The following is a 21,605-nucleotide window of genomic DNA, read 5'->3' as shown; positions in this document are numbered from 1 at the left end:
CAAGCTCATAGAAAGTCAGTCATCTCATTGATAGAAAATATGCAAGTGGAGGTTTCAAACACGTCAATCCAAACACACACTAGTTTAGATAAAACAAGAGAACAAGTTCATTAACTACAGAAAGATAGACTTTTCGGTGATTACAAGCAATGAGGCATAAAAGTCAGAATTGGTTACTGTAACGATGCTGCCTCTGGCGGGACACAGCTGAGAGTATCCATTCAGGACAAATTGCTTAGAGCAGGACAGTCACAGCCCAAAGCTGGGTGTCCTTTATTATTAAAGCACACCAAACCAGCCAAACAGAGAGGACTTCGGTTTTACCCCACTGGCTAACCAGAAGTCATACAAGCAATTCCCTTAGACCAGGGGTAAGCAACCTTTCAGAAGTGGTGTGCCGAGTCTTCATTTATTCACTTTAATTTAAGGCTTCATGTGCCGGTAATACATTTTAACGTTTTTTAGAAGGTCTCTCTCTATAAGTCTATATTATAACAAAACTATTGTTGTATGTAAAGAAAACAAGGTTTTCAAAATGTTTAAGAAGCTTCATTTAAAATGCTGATCTTATACCACCAACATGCTCAGCTCGCTGCCAGCCTGGGGTTCTGTTCACCTAGGCCGGCAGTGGGCTGAGCGGGGCCTGCGGCTGGGACGCTGGCTGGCAAGGGGCCGGCAGCCGGGACCCCAGACCTGGGGGGGGGTTCAGGGGTCAGGGCAGAGGGCTGGGTGTGTGTGGGGAGTGCAGGGCAGAGGGCTGGGGGAGTGTGGGGGTGCAGGGCAGAAGGCTGGGTGTGGAGGGGAGTTCAGGGGTCAGGGCAGAGGGCTGGGGGTGTGTGGGGGTGCAGGGCAGAAGGCTGGATGTGGGGGGGAGTTCAGGGGTCAGGGCAGAGGGCTGGGGTGTGTGGAGGTGCAGGGCAGAAGGCTGGGGGGGGAGTTCAGAGGTCAGGGAAGAGGGCTGGGGGGTGTGGAGGTGCAGGGCAGAAGGCTGGGGGGGGTTTCAGGGGTCAGGGCAGAGGCCTGGGTTGCTCCCAGCCCCCTGCCCTGAGAGGCTCAGGGCAGGGGGCTGGAAGGGATATGTCCTGTTCCACCCCCTTCCCCAAGGCCCCAACCCTACCTCTTCTCTGCTTCCTCTATGGAGCAGGGAGCACGCTGCCACTCCTCCCCCTCCCCCTTGCAAGGCCATCAGCTGATCGGCGGCAGGGAGAGGAAGGAGGAGGGGCAGGAAAGCACCACGCTGGGGGAAGAAGCGGGGGAGGAGGGAAGCTTGGCTGCCGCAGGACCAAGCTTCTGCCTCCTGCCCCCGCAGGGGAGAGCGGTGGGCGGGGGGGCTGAGTGGGGCTGGGGGCCGGGACCGTGGCAGGCAGCAGCGTGCCACTCAAAATCGGCTTGCTTGCCGTGTGTTGCCGACCCCTGCCTTAGACACTCCAGTTTCCCAGTATCACCACCAGCACTGCTCCTTATGGGGATGAGTGGTTATGAAAACCAATACCCCAGTAAAAGAAAAAAGCTTCTCCCAGTCCCAAAGGACCAAGCCCCAGACCCAGGTCAATATACAAGTCAGATCTTACCCACAAATTATGCTGTTGCCAATTCTTTAGAATCTAAAATCTAAAGGTTTATTCATAAAAAGAAAGAAATATAGATGAGAGCTAAAACTGGTTAAATGGAATCAATTACATACAGTAATGGCAAAGTTCTTGGTTCAGGCTTGTAGCAGTGACGGAATAAACTGCAAGTTCAAATCAAGTCTCTGGAGTACATCCACAGATTTGGATGGGTCTTTCAGTCCTTTGTTCAGAGCTTCAGTGTAGCAAAGTTCCTCCAGAGATAAGAAGCAGGACTGAAGACAAAATGGAGGGCTTTCCAGGGCCATTTATATCCTCTGCCATGTGGAAGGACACCCCTTTGTTCTTACTGTGGAAAATCACAGCAGCAAGATGGAGTTTAGAGTCACATGGGCAAGTCACATGTCCATGCATTAATCAGTTCTTTACAGGGAGAGTGGCCATTGCTCACATGCTACCTTGAATGTTCCCAGGAAGACTTCTCATGTGGATTGGAGTCTCCCAAGGTTCATTTGTCAGTTAAGTGTTTCTTGATTGGGCACTTAATCTGCAAATTCCTTTCTCAAGAAGCTGACCAAATGCTTCACTGAGGCTACTTAGAATCAAACACATTGAGATACAAGTACATAGCCAATATTCATAACTTCAAATACAAAAATGATACACACACAGAGACAGCATAATCATAACCAGCAAATCATAACCTTGTCATAGACACCTCACTCGACAACCTTTATACAATATTTGCTACAAATATAGAACAGTGATCTATACGGTTACAGTTCATGTCACTAACGTCACCGTTACAAAGAAATAAAAGGTCAAACGCAAGCTAATACTGAACTTAACAAGCTAAATGAATTAAAAGCAAAGGCTTTTCTCACCACATGCTTTTGCTGGTTGAACTCCTCAGTCAGGACCACTACCCCAGTTCACCCCAGTTCACTGGGGTGGTGGGTATCGAAGGGAGGGGTAGGCTGTGCCTCCCCAAACAGCATTGTGTGGCCCTGCGCACACTCCGCCCCCCAGACCCCTTCCTGCTTCCCAGGCTGTGCTGTGGGAGGCTCTTCCCCCTGGGGCTGGGGCTGGGGGGATGATGGGGGCTGGCCTGCACTCCGGAGCCAGGGGAGGGCCACGCCACCTGCTCACCCGCCTGGCATTCCAGGGCTGGGGGCTCTGAGGCAGCCTGAGGGTGTGTGTGGGGGGGCTGGCTGCCATGCTGGGAATGGGGGGACTGTGGGCTATGGAGGGAGGGGCGGGACCTTGGGCAGAAGGGGTGTTCTGGGCTGGGGGCTAGCCTCCCTGAGCCCGGAGTTCACCCACCGCCCATGGTTGATACCATAAGTAGAGATGAGAGGTGATTTGTGTCCTCTGTTCCCCCTTCTTAAAGCATTTCTCTTCTTTGAGAATCACCTCCAGCTGGGGTTCAGGGGACAGCAAGTCTGTTTGGAAGGGGAACCTCCAGCTGTTTATTTGCCAATATGTAAATTTTCCCCCTACCCCCTTCTTCCCGCCAAAGAATGGCAGCTGAAGCGGGTGATAGTCTATTTGATTATGCTGACACATGGCTGTGGTGCCTTTTGTTGAGGAACCGGTTTGGCTGCTTCCCCAGAATTGGAATATTCCTTAGTAACATCATACAATAGAATCTTATAACTTTACATACAATGTTGCCGCACATATTTTACCAGGACAATAATGATCAGTGAATTATGAGTTTTCAAATGGTACCTCCCAAGGCATACTTTGTACAAAATTTATCATAGTTTTGTAAAATGGTGAACATAACGGTACAGTCTATCACAGTAATACATTTAAAGCTTCAGTTTTAATAGTTTAATAATTCCACCACCATCGCTGCCTTTAGTCCTGATTTTCAGAGCTGCTTAGCACCTACAACTCCAGTTGAGTTTTAATAGGAACTGCAGGTGCTGAGCCCCAACCAGCTGCACCTGGACCCGCACCTCATCAAGCCTCACTCCCCCAGCACCCAGCCCCCCCACAGAGCCCCCCACACCTGGACCCCCCGCTGAGCCCCATCTCCCCCCAGAGATAGGGGAAGAGAGAAACAGGATGGGCTTGGCTGACCCTCCCTCACCGTTTAGCACTGGGACTGGTCATCCATCCTTCTCCTCACAAATAGCAGCAGCTTTCTTCAGCTGCCTGCTCACATAGGTAGCTCAAGTGGCCGCAGTCTGTACTGCAGTGCTGAAGGTTCAGTATGCAGACCTTGTTGATGATGCATGATGGTGCAGCTGTTACAGTTGCACATGATAGAATTTGTTGTTTTATCTTTTTCCTTTAAGGAAAACCTGGTTGGGGGGGGGGGGCACTTTTTTCCCTTTGTGTTTTGTTAAAAGAACATTATTAAGGTTGCAAAGTCAAACACTCAAAAGTTAGGACATGTCAGAATTAAGGTTGCCTGGGTAACCTTAATTCATCCCCCTTGTGCATATGTATTATGATACAGTCTTTAATGACATCCTGTGCTACTTTTTTCTACAAAAACCCTGCTTCATTCAGTGGGCCTGATCTGGAGACAAATTAGGGCTGTGCAGTGAATAAGATGGCTGTTCTTATTTGTTTCAGAAATGTGTGTAGTGAATGAGGCAGGGAATTGCCGAAAGAGAAAGGATGCACTCAGATACTAAGCCAGCTGAAAAATTTAATAATTCTGTATTAAATGCAGGATTTGTATGGCATGCACAACATAGGGTCACATGTTCAAAGAAATATTGAATAGGTAGTGTGACTGGAGTCCTAGCCATGCGTTACACCCCCAACATGAGACTGGCATGGAAGGGCGAAATTAGAGCTCCTGGATACACCTTAAATACCTTCCAACCTTGATATGAGCTGTGTTTACATTGAATTCTTTGTAAGGCCAAATTATTGATGCATGCTTTGGCCCCAGCCAAAAACTTAGCCCATACTTCGTGAAATACTTTAGTGATTCCAGGGTTTGGTCTACGTGTTGACTTAACATAGCCATTAATGTTCTTCAGAGAGCACTTACTCTGACATTCAGCCCTGAAGGCTGTGGTGTTGTACCTCAGTTTCCCTTTGTGTGCAGCAATTCAAGCTTGTAGTGGTTTTTCTGCTGTGGACAGTTTCAAGATTCGATACGGGCACTAACTGCGAAATATCCATATCACCAGGCCGTTTAACATAGTGTGTGTTGTCATGTAATGAAACAGTATACCCATGAAGGCTTTTACAACAGAATGAGTTCTTATGTATCACCCTCAACATGTTCAAGGGTTTTTCCAAAAAACCATGCACACTGTATGTACATTTTTACAGTTCTTGGTATCAGCAACAAGTTAGTTACAATCATTAGCAATAACATCAGTTTTATCACAAGTGTATATTTACAACTATTTTTTGTCATGCCGAGCCTTTGGTTTAGATAAATCATTCTTTAGGTCAGCTTGTTCAATATCCCTTTAAAATCTTTGTAGCTTTTTCTTGACCTCAGGGTCTTCCTTAACATAGGCTTTCAGTTTAACCACTTCCTTGGGGTTTTGGTACTTTAGGGTTAACCTATGGCTTTTATTTGAAAGGTTTAATCCTTCCCTTCCTCCCTGTCCAGTAGGGTCAAAATCTGAACTCTTTTGTGTAACAGAATCCATTGGCTGGCTGGGTGCGTCCTCTTTGATAATGGCTATGGGCAAGTCTTTCTCCCCCCAGTCAGTCAGGTAATTTGCATCAACAGAGACACTAGCTTGTTTACTAGTTTTCAAATCCTTAACTGTTACCAATTCCAAGGCTGGACACTCATTCTTCCCCTCAGCAGGATTGGGTCCTTCCCCCCCTTCCCTTCCCACCTTTTTCCTAGAAGGTTGAAAACTGAAATTTCCTGCTCACAGGAATTCCTTTGCTGGCTAGATGTGTTCACCAACTGCAGCCCCTCTGTGCTATGAACATCTACACAGACGCTCTCCCACATGCTTGCTTGTGAATCTACCACCACCAGCAACTCAGAGACTGGACTCTGTTTTAAAGAGATACCCAACAAACTCAAAATGTCTAAGGGTTTGCCTGCTCTCTTGTTACCATACACACTATAACAAGAGTGATCTGTTAAGGTGAGCTATTACCAGCAGGAGAGAAAAAAAACTTTTTGTAGTGGTAATCAAAATGGCCCATTTCCAGCAGTTGACAAGAAGGTGTGAGGAGCAGTAGGGGGGGGAAATAAACATGGGGAAATAGTTTTACTTTGTGTAATGACCCATCCACTCCCAGTCTTTATTCAAGCCTAATTTAATGGTGTCCAGTTTGCAAATTAATTCCAATTCAGCAGTCTCTTGGTGGAGTCTGGTTTTGAAGTTTTGTTGTTGTAATATTGCGACTTTTAGGTCTGTAATCGAGTGACCAGGGAGATTGAAGTGTTCTCCAACTGGTTTTTGAATGTTATAATTCTTGACGTCTGATTTGTGACCATTTATTCTTTTACGTAGAGACTGTCCGGTTTGGCCAATGTACATGGCAGAGGGGCATATCACTCTCATTATAGTGTGTATGGTAACACCCATTGTTTCATGTTCTCTGTGTATATGTATATATATATATATATCTTCCTACTGTATTTTCCACTGCATGCATCCGATGAAGTTGGGTGTAGCCCACAAAAGCTTATGCTCAAATAAATTTGTTAGTCTCTAAGGTGCCCCAAGTACTCCTGTTCTTTTTGTTCACTAGTAATTGATTTGAAAAATCCGCTAAACATTATTTACAGGTATTGTGCCAGATTATTAGCTGGTGTAAATAGAATAACTCCACTGAAGCCAATGATGCTATGCCGATTTACACTAGCTGAGGATCTGGTTGATTATTTCTAGAGATATTATCTAAATTGTTTCCAATTTAGGGCCTGATTAAAAACCCATTGAAGTTTATGGAAAGACTCCCACTGACTTTACTAGGCTTTGGATCGGACTTTCTCTACTTTTGCTTCTTTCGAGCAATGGGCGCTGCTCCCCAGCAGAGGCTGGCCAGGAGCATGGGAATAACTGAACATAAATGCAATGTGTTGTCAGTCTCTCTGGCACAAAGATAAAGTGGCGCCAAACTAAGCATTTCTACAAAAGTATTTTACAACCTGATGATGTCTTTTCCTCATGCCTTCATCTGCAGCTCCCGTTCGCAACGTAAGCTTTGGAAGTTTACCCCATGGGGAAGTGGAAGATGGTGGAGATATCAACTTTCTTTGCATCGTAGGCGAAGGATCTTTGCCAATCAACTTCAGAATTTTTAAACAAAATGACCAGAAACCTTTATTTAATGAAAGCAAAATGGAAACCAGACTCCTCTGGCAGAAGAAAACATTTCACAAGCAGGACGCAGGGAAATATTTTTGCGAAGCCTCCAACCGAGTCACGGAACCTATGCGAAGCAACTTGCTAACCGTTAAAGGTAAGCTATGCTCCTGATGGCACATCCTTACCAGGGCCGGCTCCAGGCACCAGCTTAACAAGCAGGTGCTTGGGGCGGCCAAAGGAGAGGGGCGGCACCTGCGGCAATTCGGGGGTGGCAGGTCCCTCACTCCCTCTAGGAGCGAAGGACCTGCCGCTGAACTGCTGCCGCCAATCGCGGCTTTTTTTTCCCAATTGCCGCCGCTGATCGCGATCGCGGTTTTGTTTTGTTTTTTGCTTGGGGCGGCAGAAATGCTGGAGCCGGCCCTGATCCTTACGCTGCTCTGAATACTACCAGAATAGGTCTATCTCAAATCTACTGTTACATGTAAGGTTGGGATTACCTAGAACCTTGGCATCTCTTATAGTAGCTGTAACTTTTTAAAATGACAGGAAAGAAGGCATCTTAATGTACTGGTCCTTTAAAATTCCCCCTCTTCTGCAGGGCATTTCCTGCCTTACATGGTGAATTCCATTGCAACACTTGGTACATGGTAAAAACACCAAGCATTCCTTTCCTGCGGGATAAGGAGAATTATAAAGCGCCACGACTGTAGGTAGGGACTAGGGTGACCAGATGTCCTGATTTTATAGGGACAGTCCCAATATTTGGGGCTTTTTCTTATATAGACTCCTATTACCCCCCACCCCCGTCCCAATTTTTCATACTTGCTATCTGGTCAGCCTAGTAGGGACTTCACCACTAGATTGTATTACCACTTGGAATTGTGCATGCGCTGTTGGTGGGGGACAGCATGAAAGGTTTGGGATACCATCTAACCAAAACTGTCCCATTGTGTTCTGGACTGAACAAACCCCAGGAAGACTTAGCTCTTGGATCCAAGGAAAACCAACTTAGGCAGCATGGACTCTGGCCTAATGCAAAAACACTCCTCTCTAGAAAAATCCCAAATAAGAGTGAATAGATCCAAAACTTAACGTAGTTTAACTGACTGGCAGATGAAGAACTCAGGAGAATAAGTTCTCCTCCTGCAGTCCATAATGTTTCTCACTTTCCTTCAGTCCCCTAGCTATGCTCAAGCAGCAAAAATGAGCTGTGTCCAGGGGATCTCCCTGCCTAGCTGTAAGTGGGGTGATGGGTTGGTGGTCTTGCCTACTTGTCACTCAATGCTAGATTTCATAAAATACCTACTAGTGTTGAACTGGACCAAGGGGATTTGTTATCCCCAGTGGCTACGTCTATCTAATTTTGGGGGAGTGGGTGTTAAACTTTTGTGGCTTTTTTTGCATTTTCCGTGGCTTCAGATCTGTGGCAGAGGTCATTCAGGGAGAGCCACTTTTTTACAGTGGGCTGTCCCTACATCCTCAACCATACTACGAGAGGCTGAGAAGCCAACTAAAAGCTTTCCCTGACTGGACTTAGGAACAGATCCATCCGTTAGGGAAGAGCCCAGTAGTGAACTCTGGATGGTAACCCATTTAAAGCTTTTGCAGAGCTGTCTGAACTCACCCTCCTGAGCACTAAATACTTCTAATAATGCCAAGACCACCTGCAGTGAGGACTCGGGAGTTGTAAAAGCCAGTAGTGACTTCATACCACTGCATGTATTGTCACACATGTCTCTTCTCATTTCCAGTCATCCTGGCTTCATGGCAGAAAGGGTTTATCGCATTATTTGTCTTGGCTGTAATTGCCATAACAGCTTCTGGTTTCTGGTGGTACTGGCGTAAGAAGGAAAAGGGTAACAATGAATATCTTCTATTCTCTGGGTGCTGAATGAATAGAACAAATGAGGGGGTTGGCTGCAAGAACAAAGGACTGGGCGGGGGGAAAGGTGACAAATGTAGGATTTTAAACCACCCCAATGGTGGAGGTTGTTTGGCTTGGAGGTTTTGGTTTGATCCATCATAAAGCTATGAAATTCAGATCTGGGTTCTAGTTCTGGGCTCCCCCTTACTTCCACAAATTCAGGTGTGTTCAGGCCCATCTCTAATCCTTATTGCCTCAAAAACTTGAGGTTCTTACTCAGCATTTATTCAGTCTCTACTTAAAAACAATTCCTATTAATGGTGAGTTTTGACTAAGTAATGACCTCAGGATTTGGTCAATGATAATTGCGTTACTCTTTCACATTTTTTGTTATAGAAAAATGGGTAGGACTGGTTTAAATCCATTCTGAACCAAAATATCTGGGAAAATTTGGAGTGTCTGAAACTCCCAGATATCTGTATATTGGCCTGCCTAAGGAGCAGGATTTTAGATCACAGCATCCCTGCAAGAGTACATCAGATCCAGAGGACTGGTTGGCTAAAGGGATTGGAAGTAGGATACAGAGTGTTAAGTAACTTACTTAATTTTGGTCCAGGTCAGTATAGCTCTTCAATCAAAAGTTAAGGTCTGAAAGCTTTTCAGTGGACTATATGGTGGTCTGTACATGAAACCATCACATTTAGCCTCTTAGTTGTTAGTCTCAGAAGAGAGGCCAAGAACTGAATGGGCCATGGATTCTGAGATAGCCCTTCATCTTTGGAAATATCCCCACTAGATCAAGAGGGGGATCTGAGGCAGCCTGTATTGAAACTGTCAATGCTGTATCTGTTCTGTGCTCATACTGGACCATGAAGTCCTCTAGTCAATTTGGCAACTTCCACATCCACTAAATAAGATACCAAACTTCACTGTGGCCACTAGACATGATCCTAACTCAGGGATGGATGGGCCCCACATGTAACTTTCATTTTCACCTTTTATGCGTTTGTCTCTCTACTTGTGCAGGATATAACAGATTATCTCTTCTCTTTCCCTTGCAAGGTAAACATCCTTCCATGGAGATGTCTGGGTAAGATGGCTTTCTTTCTGGAAATGGTAAAATGTTTGATTGAAATGCTGGAGGCTTATGTTACACATATATGGTGAATCTTATTAGGTCTCGCAGCTGGAGACAATAGGCGGTTGTGGCTACTTGCTGCAGACCACCTACTCAGAAACAACAGGATGAGGAAATAATCCAAAAAGGAAATGGGCTAATTACTAAAAATGGGGAATGACAGGCCTAGATTTCAATGCCTTCAAATGTAGGATTAAAATCAAATAGACATATGGTAGAAGAAAAGGGAGATAACATTTGACATTGGGGTTTGCTTATGCTCCTATTGAGGTCAACAGCGAAACTTCCATTAATTTAAAAAGATTATAAAGGAGTGGTGCCAATTTAAACAATAAACACTTTATTTTTTTTTTACTTTCAAGGATGGTTCCTTAGTCATGTCTATTTTTGTACGTTTCCGTTTTAGATCCACAGCAGCCACTAATTCGACTAGTGAGAAACTGCCATCTGGACCGAACCATTATACAGAATTCTATCCTGGTAGAGTATTTTTTTATACTCTCTGGTAGCATATTGCTTTAATGAACAAATGTTTGTTTAAAAGTTTGGCTTCGCATGGTCATGATATGTACTGGGGCCCAATTTTTAATTAATGGAATAATAGATGCACCCAGAAAAAACAGCATTTGTACTTGTAGATATGAAAATGAGGATATGTAGTTATCCAGTTTGCATGTACAAATGTAAGGGTTTTTTTTTGTTTGTTTTTTGGGGCGGGGACGCTATACACAATGAAACCTGGTCTGAAAATGAGGTGGGTATAGTGGTTAGAAATGGCTTAATGGAACGAGCCTTAGTAATACTAGGGGTTGAGATGAGACATGGCTTAGGATAGGGACCAGATCAGGTTTAGGCTCGTGTTGATTTTTGAGGCCCAATCAGATGTAGTGTTGTGTTTGTGTTGGTTAGAACTGTCATCTTGTAAGCTGTTCTCATGAGATGACAAATTTTTATAAGCTGTTCTGCCATGTTGGGCTGACTATTATTGCGAGATTTTTTGGCTACTGGTGAACTGGAACTTTAGGCTCTTTCTTATCTTGAATGTGACTAGAGCTGGGTAAACTATTGTGAACCATTTAATCTAGTAACTCTTTGGCCAATTATGTGAATAGTCTTGGAGTCTTATGAATAGTTTATATAAACACATTTCAGTTTATGATCTGCTTATAAACTACTCACTACAGTAATAGACTTACTATTTGCTATACGTAACTTTAGTTAGTTCTGTGAAACAATGTGACTTAAGATTCACATATTTTTTCTGCTCCCTGACTGGATGACCCCCAGACACAGAGCTTCCAAGATGACTATCCAGACACTATGAATATATACAGGATTCTCATAAGCCATTCTTTCCCTAGATATTCTTGTAAGCACCTTCATACCAAACATCAGATTATTAATCTTCATGGTCTTCTATGCAAGATAGGCAGTATCCCCATTTTACAGATGGGGGGAACCGAGGTAAAGGCAGATTAAGTGTTCAACAGCACAACCAAGGCCACAGAAAGACATAACAGAGCAGAGATTTAGGATTTAGATTTAGATTTATGGCTCCCAACTCTGTGCTCAGACCACTAAAGAATAATAATTTTGTATTTACATAGTATCTTTCATCCCAGGATCTCAAAACACTTCATAAAGGTGAATAAGCAACTTAGCTTCTTTCTGTAGAAGGAAAAACCAAGGCAGAGATCAGGTGACCTGCCCAAGGGGCAGAAGAACACATGACTGCTCACTTACAGTCCCTGCTTTTTAGCTACTAAATAATCCTGCCTCTCCACTAGAAAACACCCCTCTCTTGTTCATCTTTTCCAAACTCTGGAAGACACCAGTCTTCAAGATAAGTTTCACTAGTCCATCCCCTCCTTTCCCCCTCCCCCCAAAAAAAACCAAAAACAAAAAAAAACCACTATGTCCAATATGTTTTTTGATCTCTGCAGGCTATTTATTGCCCTCAATCTGAGTCCGAACTCCACTGGTGTCAGTGATCCAATGTGGGTAAACTGTCACCTTGTGGAAAGATCTCTCAATGTGAACAAAAAGTTATTCCTTGATTTCCTTTAGCTTTAAACTGATCCTCTTACAGGGCCAAATTCTGCTCTCCTATATTATGTGAGTGGCTTGGACATGTACCCAAGGGCAGAATTTCCCCTAAATAATTAAATCATTACATATTGTGACAGTAGGAGGTTTCTGTTGTATTTTAATGAGAAAGCTAAATGAATGAATCACACCTATCCTAAGCTGCTTGTTGGCTCACTTTCTGCTTGTGTATTTAATTTTAGGATCAGGTTACATTGAAGATGAAAATCCTGTAAAACCAACAGATGAAAATAAAGGTAATTTCAACACTCTTTTTTTAATCATAACTTTTTTTTATCATTGTGGAATTAAAAGTGGTGGGGACATGTCTGATTGTGAGAGCAGGGGACTGGCAATTAGGCCATCTAGGTTCATTTGTTTTCTCCCACCTTGTCGTCAGTGATGCTGGGGGAAGTCACTTATCCTCTCTGTGTCTAGGTTTTTTGTATTTCCCACTTGCAAAATGAGAGTAACAATGTCCATGTCCCAGGCGTGTTCTGAGCCTAATGAGTTGCTTCTGTTGATTGGTGGCATAGAAAAAGAAAACTATTATTCCAAATTATTATTATTATAATATACTATATTATTACAACTATATTTCAAACCACCAATATTATTTTTGAATCTTTTACAGAGAATCTTTCACAGGCTTCCTTTACCTTCTATTTATCTTTGCTTTCATCATTTTTCCAGATCTTGACATTTTAAGCAGTAAAAAACGGGTGTCAAATATGAAGAAAATGATCTTCCAGCTAACTGAGGCACCAAATAAGTTTAAAAAAAAATACAATTATTACTTTAAAAAGGAGGTATCCGGTATTGCATCATCTAGATGCATAGTTGTATACAGATACAAAGTATTTTTCAGGACTGAGTGTTTAAAAGAACTAATTAAAAAGCAGTGCTTAAATGTAAATATTCTGGTGATATTATGGCTGAAAACTCATAGACAGATACTACCATGTCCACCCTCTCCTCTTGCTCCCGTCTGTGCTTGCCACGTAGGCATGTGAGTGTTCAGAATGTGATTCCTGCTAACCTGATGTATAACATGGTCTTGGCTGGGCAAGCCCACAACAGAAATGTCTTATGGCCTGCGTTATTCAGGAGGTTAGATTAGATGATCACGGTGGTCCCTTCTGGCCTTAAATTCTATGAATCCTATGAAAAGACCGTTCCTTGCTCCAAAGAGCTGATAGCCTAAATATGAGGCAAGAGACATCAGATGGCTACAACAATCAGACGTTACTGGTTAGCATGAAAAGCAGCAATCTCAGCACACCAGCTGGCTAGCTGCTGTCAAGCTTTTCATAGGCATTGTGGAAAAGGGGAGTCGAAAAAGGGATTTGGAGGAGGATAACTGGGTGGGTTTGCCGATGTTCTATCAGGAGCTCCACCCATACAGCATGGGAGAAAGCGCAAAGGGATATAGTTGAAAATGTAACAAAGGGGCATTGAAAATTGGTATCATTGGCAGAAAGGAGGTGAGAGTCACTGTCCCAGCACTGTATGAGATAATAGGTAAGGCTGGGATAGCCCATAAAGGTCTTAAAAGTGAAGATAAATAGTACAGTGGAGAAGGAGGAGCCAATGGAGAGAACAAAGGTTGAGGTGACGAACCAGGAAAATTATTGTAGTGGCATTTTGAATGGATACAAGTGGGGCAAAGTGGGATTAATAAAGGCTGGCGAAGAGGAGGTTGCCATTGTCAAGACTAGAGAGGGTCTGGATGAGAGTTCTAGCAGCACAAATGGAGAGGAAAGGCTAGGACTTAGATCTTGTGCAGGAAGAAGCATCCAGATGTAGACGAAGCCTGGATGTGAGGATCTAAAGAGGGGGCCGAATTGAAGGTAAAGGTTACAGGCCTGGGTGACAGGCAGGAGGGTGGTGGTGTCCATGGTGATTGAGAAAAGAGGAATGTGGGAAGGCTTGTGGGGAAAGATTGCTGGGTTTTTTTTAGCCATGTTGACCTTATGCTTATAAATTGACATCCCTAAGGAGATGTCAGAAAGACTGAGATTATCTTGGACAGAAGGAAAATAGGTCTGGAATGGAAAGGTAGCTCTGAGTGTCATCAATGTAGAGATGATAGTTGAATTCATGTTTGCAAACGAGATTTCCCCAGAGAAAAGTTATAGAAGGAGACCGAGGATGAAGGCCAGCGGAGCCCTAAAAGAAAGTTGCAGGGAGGGCGTGATGAGGATCCTCGGAGTGAAATGCTGATGGAATGACTGGGGAGGAAGGAGAACAGTCAGGAGTGAACAGGTTCATGAAAGCAGAGGGCAGGATTTCAAGAAGGGAAGCATGGTTGAAGGTGTTGAATGCAGGCTGAGGATGAGCAGGGAGTATTGGTTCTGAACTTTGGCTAGGAGAAGGCCATTGAAGACTTTGAGAGCTGTTTTAGTGGAGGGCAAGGGGTGACTGGAAAGGGTCTAGTCTGGAACTAGGGGAGAAGAGCTCTAGACAGCAGTTGTTGATGGTACCTTCAATTAACTTAAATAGAGGGGAGATGGGGCGACAGCTGGAGATACCGGTGGGGTAAACAGTAGGTTATTTGAAGATGCTAGTCACTAAAACACGCTTGTACTGTGAGGGGAAGGAGACTGATGAGAGGGGATCAGAAGTGGGGGCAAGAGATAAGAAGATGGGAGGGGGACATTGAGGTAAACAGGGGTTAAAGAAGCACAGAGGAGATGCTCCTTTGTCAGTGACAGGGGAAAAGGAGGAGAAAATAATGGGGACAGGAAGGGCGGAGAAAGTGGGAGAGACAGAGTAGTTGGAGCTGGATAGGCACATAGGGGATTCTGGGGCAGGGGATTTTCTAAATTTGCATTTTGCTATTTTTCAAGATTGAAAATAAAAGACAAGAGTGTCAGGCCCCACCCAGACACCACCCAGACACCAAGGTTTTAGAAAGGAGTTCTGCTTCAGCAGGCTGGGCTGAACCCCCATCTGCCATGAACAGGGCCCAACCATGTGCCCATTAAAATCCCTGTGAGCTTGACCATTGACTTCACTTGTGTCAGGATCAGGCTCACAGCAAGTATGGCATAGGGAGTGCTACAAAGAAACATCTTCTTGCTATTTTGGGGCAGGACCTGACCATGAGAGTGCTGAGGTGGAATATACTGAAGTTGAAGTGTCAACGCCTGATCCTTACAAAGGTAACTAGCTGGCTGACCTATCCAGTTATGTATTGGGAGTAATTACGGACCTGCTGTTTCTGCCATTGATTTCACTTGGAGCAGGAGTAGGTCATATTGTGTATGCATGGTAGTTCCCTGGTAATAGCTCTCAGTGATGCAAGGACTACTGTAACAACAGCAGGACTGCGGTTACCAAAGTCAACCAGTGCTTTCCCTTTCCTCCATGATTCTCTTGTGCACATGCCCTACCCTTCCACATAAGATCTTTGGCTAGGCAGAGCTACCGTTCTGGTCAGGACACCTCTCAGGATCAGGACGATGAAGGCCTGGGATCCCAGAAAATGGTGGGGTTGGCAGTCATGATGGTGAAGCTTGCTCCAATAGCCTCTGTCTGTACTTCGTCTGTTCTTCCTTTGTTCTTTCATACTTCCCCTCCAAATCTTTCTTTTAAGGACCTCAGAAAGGGAGTTGAAGATGGAATAGCCATCCCCTCACTTTGTCCATTAATTAGGTTTCATATCCGATAAACTAATTTTGGCTCATTAACTTCCGGCTCCTCATCTCCTGTTTTTAACCCAGCATAAATTCAATGCAGTCCATGAATGATATCAGTAGGCCTTTTTAATTTAGATTAACTCAATTCATCTGTCTCCCTTTTGCACCTTTTCCCATCAACATTTGTTGTTATAGGTTATTGTAACATCTTATGAACTTTTACAACTTTCTTACAGTCGAGCTCACAAGTTGGGTAAATGGGTAGGCCCCATTGTCGCATGTCTTAATAGTTCCATGGTACAGCACGTAGCACAGCAGAGCTGCTCCATAACTAGGGCGCCCATGCACTCTGGTAATACAAATAATAATGATGGTGGTCGCCAGAACTCTTAGCTTGGCGTTACAGTGCATCTCCTTGCAGTCTTTGAGGTAATCGTCTTGCTGGATCCTATTCCCAATGACGGCACGTACAACTCAGTCTTTTCGCCTCACCCAAAGCAGCATGGTATCCTCAGTCTCCTTGTGCAGAAAGTGGGCAAATTGTTCAGAACACACATAAAAGCCCAAGCAGTTAAGAATAAATGAAATCCATTTGGGATGTTAAGCCATGTCCCAGCTCTCAGCGTTAGCTTGAGAAACTGAATAGTCAAAGGAAGAAATTCACAAACTTGCCCTTTCCAGCTAGGAAAGGATTCCTGTTTATTTCGGTGTTGAAGACATTCTTGTTTCGTTAGCAGTACAAATGGTTGTTTGTACAAATGTACTGCCTCTGAACTTGGCAGCAAAAGACAGCTGGCTTCTCAGGGCTCTGACTGCAATACGCTGTCGTTCTCTCCTTGGGGTTCTGTGACTGCATTCGAAGCCGGTAACCTATTTACCATTGTTAAGTGGTGCACTTAGATATTAGAGCAACTGTATTGTATTTTAGGGGATTACTAGTAATTATGTCTAGAGTTACAAATGTTTCACACACCTCTAGGCATGCCCAGTGCAGTACAAGGGCGTAGAATGTTGTAAGAGGTACTTTCTATCAGATGAAATTTTAACTAAGATCTTTGTTAGGGGCAAGTTAATGAACACCTAAAAGAGTAAGGGATAACCTTTGCATCCCAGCCAGCATACTCCCTCTCTCAATAATATTTTTCTAACATCCTAAGCTGAGTGTAAGGTCCAGTCTATACAATACAAAGTGCCATATTAACTCGATCTAGTTAAATTACAGTAGTGGATTGACATTTTTAAAAGATCCTGTTTTAAATGGGATTGGACCATGTTTTAACTACGTGATACTGTTTCAAGTTAGCCTTGGACTATACAAATCTGTATCGTGGTTCAGGAGACTGATTAAAGCATGGTTTGGTCCTGTCTGTCCCGCAGTACTAAATCATGCAACTCAGCATGCTTAAAGCTTACACTGTTGACGCTTTTTGTAGTGTAGACGAGACAAAAGCTACTGCGTAGCATATAAGTGCTTTCTTTCTGTGCGTGGTCACTGCACTACCAGTACCTACTGCGTTACTGGGCCACGCATTTTGAGATATGGCTAGAGTGGAAGCTGTTCTATGAAACCAAACTGCAGTCTATGAAAAAGATTAATTCTTTCAACTCTGCACTGCACGATACAGGATAAGATTTAGGCCATGTCTACACTAGCACTTACGTTGGCAAAACGTTTGTTGTTCAGGGGTGTGAAAACACAATTAAGTGCCATAAGTTTTGCCGGTATAAGCGCTCATGTGCACAGCTCTATGCTGGCAGAAGATGCTCTCCCGTAGGCATAACGCGGCTACACAAGTGCTCTTACAGTGGCACAGCAGTAGAGGCATAGCTATGTTGCTGTAAACTTGGAAGTATAGACATTGCCTTCCTCTCAGGGAAAGAGAGGAGTAAGGTCAGGGTTTGTTGGTTTGTTTTTAATACTTTTTCAGTAACTACTCTCACCCATATAAAGGACTTTGGCTCCTGGATTCCCATCAATGCTTTTATCATGTTGACCTTGCTCATATTCTGCTTCAAGACACGGTGTTCTTTCAGGTTTCTGTTACCATGACAATGACCAGTGCCTCTGGTCTGAGTGAACACTTCATGATCCTCATACTTAGCTTAAGGCCTTCAATATTAAGCAATTAAATCCCCTCTGGCTCTATCTATTTTCTGAACAAAGGCAAAGTACACAACAACAAAGCTAGGTTTACATTCTACTCCGGGTGGATGCACTCCTCATCCAGAAGGCAGCATTCAGAGCTAAGAGTGTTTGCAGCGGGCAGCCTCTTCACCCAGGAGATTACATTTTACTTTCAATTTTATCAACAGCAGATTACGTTTAAAAAAAAAAAAAATGAAGGACCCGACCCTGCAAGATGGTGAATACATTCAATTTCCATTGCCTTTAATGGGAGCTCAGGTATTCCTCAATCACTCAGGATCAGGCTCTAAATTACTATATCTAATTATACAAAGGTCTCTTCCTGCTGCCACTGGAGTCAGCATCAAAACTCCCATTGACCTCAAGGGGAGCAGGATCAATAATTAATGCATAATAGTAACCTTTGGGGCAGTTTTGAGGATAAGGATTAATTAAACATCCCCCTCAGCCCCCCAAAAATCCAATTATAGAATGATGTGTGTCAGCACTAAAGAGCTATTAGCATTTTGCCCTTTTCCCTCAAACCAAATCTCTCCCGACTGATCACTTTTCTAGGATTGCTGAATATTCTTGACCACCTTATAGTGGTAAATATGCAGTGGCTGTGGGAACCATTTCTGCACTAGATCTCCCTTTCATCATTGCTCAAACGAAAGCTGCACCAGCATTGTTAAGGGTGGTAAATCTGCCAGAAGAAAAGCTAATGTAGACAAGGCTTCAGTGCCTCATTTTTCTCCATCTGTAAATTTGGGATTATTTGATACCCCCCCTTTGTGAGCAGCGATGGGATCCTCTAATGAAAGTGGCTAGCTAAGTGTTGGGTATAGAATTATTTTTGGGAGGTTAGAGTTGTTTGCTGATTTGATATTTAAAGAGGTGCTGGCGATGGGGACTGGTGTAATAAATCTTTAAGGAGAGACTATGCTTAACAAAACATATTGCATATCTTTTCTAAGTTAATTGTTGTTGTGACACAATACTTGTGCAATGAGTCAGACCCTTTATTGTTAACACAAGGAAAACAAAGACCAAAGCTAAAATATTGTCAGGAAATATCCCTAAAAGGGGAAGGGAGAAACTGCTAACTGTGGCTCAGTAAGAACATGCCCCTCCTTTTACTTCTATAGCTGGTTAGTCAATTGCAGGGTGCAGCATTATAAGGTCATTTGGAACAAAATGTCATTATTTTTAGGTCCTTTATGCTAGCACATTTACTCAGGGCTAGGAAAAGAACAACTTATGAAAGGTGTTACACACACACACACACACACACACACACACACACACACACACACACACACACACACACACACACACACACACACACACACACTGGCATAAAATCAAAATAAATTGGACAGAATTGAAATAATCAAAACCATCTAAGGGCCTGATCCAGCTCTCAGTGGTAATCATTTCATTGAGTCCCATGGAAGTTGACCCAGGCTTGTAAAATACTAAATAAATGTGTTAATTCAGGATCTGAGCCATCTCTGGTTAGAATTATGGGAAGACTCATTTTGACTTCCCTGGCGACTTAAACAATAGAACAAAAACATGTGAAATCCAGAGATTGTTATAGCATGAAAGTTCATGACAAATCAGCATTGTTGTGATTAAGTGCTTGCTGAAATTCGGGTCCTGCTGCTATTGAAATCAGTGGGAGTTTTGGAATTGACTTCAATAGCACTTAGCCCCCAGTGTCTAAAGTGTGTTTAGCAGAATTATTTAAAATTAATTCAAAAGAAATCTTTTTGGGATTGCAGAATGTGTTCCCAGGGTGCATGAAACACTGAGCTATTTAACAATTCACTCTCCTGATTCTCAGTTTGACTGCAGAATAAATATAGGAGTCTCCCGCTCTATAGGTTTTAATGGTCTTGTGGATAAAGTACAGGACTGAGTCCAGAAACCTGAGTTCTTTTTCCAGCTCTGCAACAAACTTCCTGCATGATCTTTGGGAAGTCACTTAACTTCTCACTTAATCGTTTCACCTAAGGAAAATTGAAGATAACCGACCTCAGAAGTGTTGAGTCCCTTAACTGATGTTTCTAAAATGTGTTGATCCTTAACAGGCCCAGCTTCCATTGGCCTTTAGGCAGAATTAGGATCTGTTGAAATTCACTTGAGACATAGTTCATCTAAATTGCTTCCACTACAGTTTGGCTGGTGAGTGCGGACACAGCCAACCCATGTTTACAAACTTATTTCTAGGTTCTTTTGTCCCGGCCACAGGAATTGGCCAAACTATGATTAAAGTTAGTTGACACTGAACCGTTTTAAACATTGTTTAGCTAGTTTGTGACCCAGAGTTGATAGGGACATTACCAAGGGGCTCTGCAATAACTTTTTGCTTAATATTGAAAGCTAAAGAATTGCTTATCTTTGGGTCTGTTTGGTGTCAAAGAGGAAGGAGCAATCTTATGAGACTTTTACCATTTTGAGCTAACATCTCACAAGACCAGAGTGTTATCACGCCTAGACCCAGCTCTGAGAGAGCCTTTAATAATGATATCTAGCTCTTACATGGTGCTTTGCAGCAGTAGATCTCAAAGTACTTTACAAAGTAGGTCACTGTGATTTATCCACATTTTACAGAGGGGGTAACTGAGGCACAGACTTGTGACATGACTAGCCCAGAGTCATCCCCAGCAGGCCAGTGGCAGAACTAGGTCTCCTGAGTTCTAGTCCAGTCCATTGCCTCTCACCCAAGCCCTGTATCCCAAAGTAAACATAATCCAGTTCTGGATCCAAATGCCACTTTTTTTAAACCCATCCCTTGTTGAAAGCTTTGATTATCAGCATACTGCAATTTGACTTGATATAAGCCAGGCCTTATAAACCTGTTTCTTAATAAAATAACTCAGACCTGGTCTACACCTAAAATTTAGGTGAACCTAGCTACATCGCACAGGGCTGTGGAAAAATTTCATGCCCTGTGCAACATAGTTAGGTTGACCAAACCCCCACTGCAGTGACAGGTAGGCCAATGGAAAAATTCTTCCAGCAACCTAGCTATTGCCTCTCAGAGAGATGGATTAACTCAGCAACGGGGAAACCCCTTCAGTCGATGTAGAAAGCACCTACACTACCACAGCACACCTGCTGTGCCGCTGTAATGTAGACATCCTTCAGATGGGGAAGAGTAAGAGAATTCCGGGGAGCAGAAGGTAAGAAAGACCTTGGGTGCAACCCTGCCATCCTTGTGCAGTCAAAACTCCCATTGACTTCAGAAAAATCTACCTGTGCACATGAGAGTCACATGGCGGGGCCCTTCAAGAAGCCCTCGTAAAGCTAAAAACCTTTGTCCATTCAAGGAGCAGAACCATGCTAGGAAGTATTTAAAATAGAGTTGTTGCTAGCAGGGTTCTAGCACGGTTCCCCTGGCTGCTGTGTGACCCCAGGGATTTTTTTCTTGAGAACCATGTTAGTCACATGGTAACCACAGCTGTGTTGCTGCAGTAGCTAATGAAGATGTTGGGAACCTGAGTTGTGCTGGCAGCTGGCTCAGCCCTGCCTCACCTCTGCCAGAAGGAGCGCCTGTGTTTATTACCGTGCTCCGTAAAAAGGATCTCAAACAAGCATCAGACAGGAAAAGTCTTTCTTTTCATTTGGTATTTTTGGATGGTCCCTCTCAGAATAAAAGCTATTTGCAGGATTTACCATAGCAGATAAAAACAGGAACCTCAGAGCCCGGAGGAAAACTTTACTGAGGATTCTTCTGCAGCCTCAGCTGTATGGAGCTTGTGTGGGTAAGGTCAGCTATAGCATTTTGGAGGAGGAAACCCAGTAACATTAGCCTTTTGAGGCTTCAATCTCTGTCTATTCTTCCCTCAATCTCTCCTGCCTATCCGTACCCTCTCAGCCTTCCCTTCCATTCTGTCTTCAGCTCATGTACCACA

At 43.6% G+C, this 21,605-nt stretch overlaps 1 protein-coding gene across 1 annotated transcript in view; it reads left to right on the top strand.

Annotated features, from left to right (window-relative positions):
• Positions 1–21,605, top strand: part of PECAM1 (platelet and endothelial cell adhesion molecule 1) — a 76,575-nt gene that overhangs the window by 15,725 nt on the left and 39,245 nt on the right. Inside the window, exons 8-13 of the mRNA XM_065415330.1 lie at positions 6,705–6,983; positions 8,581–8,685; positions 9,756–9,783; positions 10,238–10,311; positions 12,120–12,173; positions 15,012–15,080. Coding sequence (XP_065271402.1) covers positions 6,705–6,983; positions 8,581–8,685; positions 9,756–9,783; positions 10,238–10,311; positions 12,120–12,173; positions 15,012–15,080 — 609 coding nt within the window. The remainder of the gene's footprint in view (positions 1–6,704; positions 6,984–8,580; positions 8,686–9,755; positions 9,784–10,237; positions 10,312–12,119; positions 12,174–15,011; positions 15,081–21,605) is intronic.

This window comes from Emys orbicularis, chromosome 13, assembly GCF_028017835.1.
Source record: "Emys orbicularis isolate rEmyOrb1 chromosome 13, rEmyOrb1.hap1, whole genome shotgun sequence".
NCBI classification, from domain to species: domain Eukaryota; kingdom Metazoa; phylum Chordata; order Testudines; family Emydidae; genus Emys; species Emys orbicularis.
This window is presented reverse-complemented; position numbering and strand designations above follow the sequence as displayed.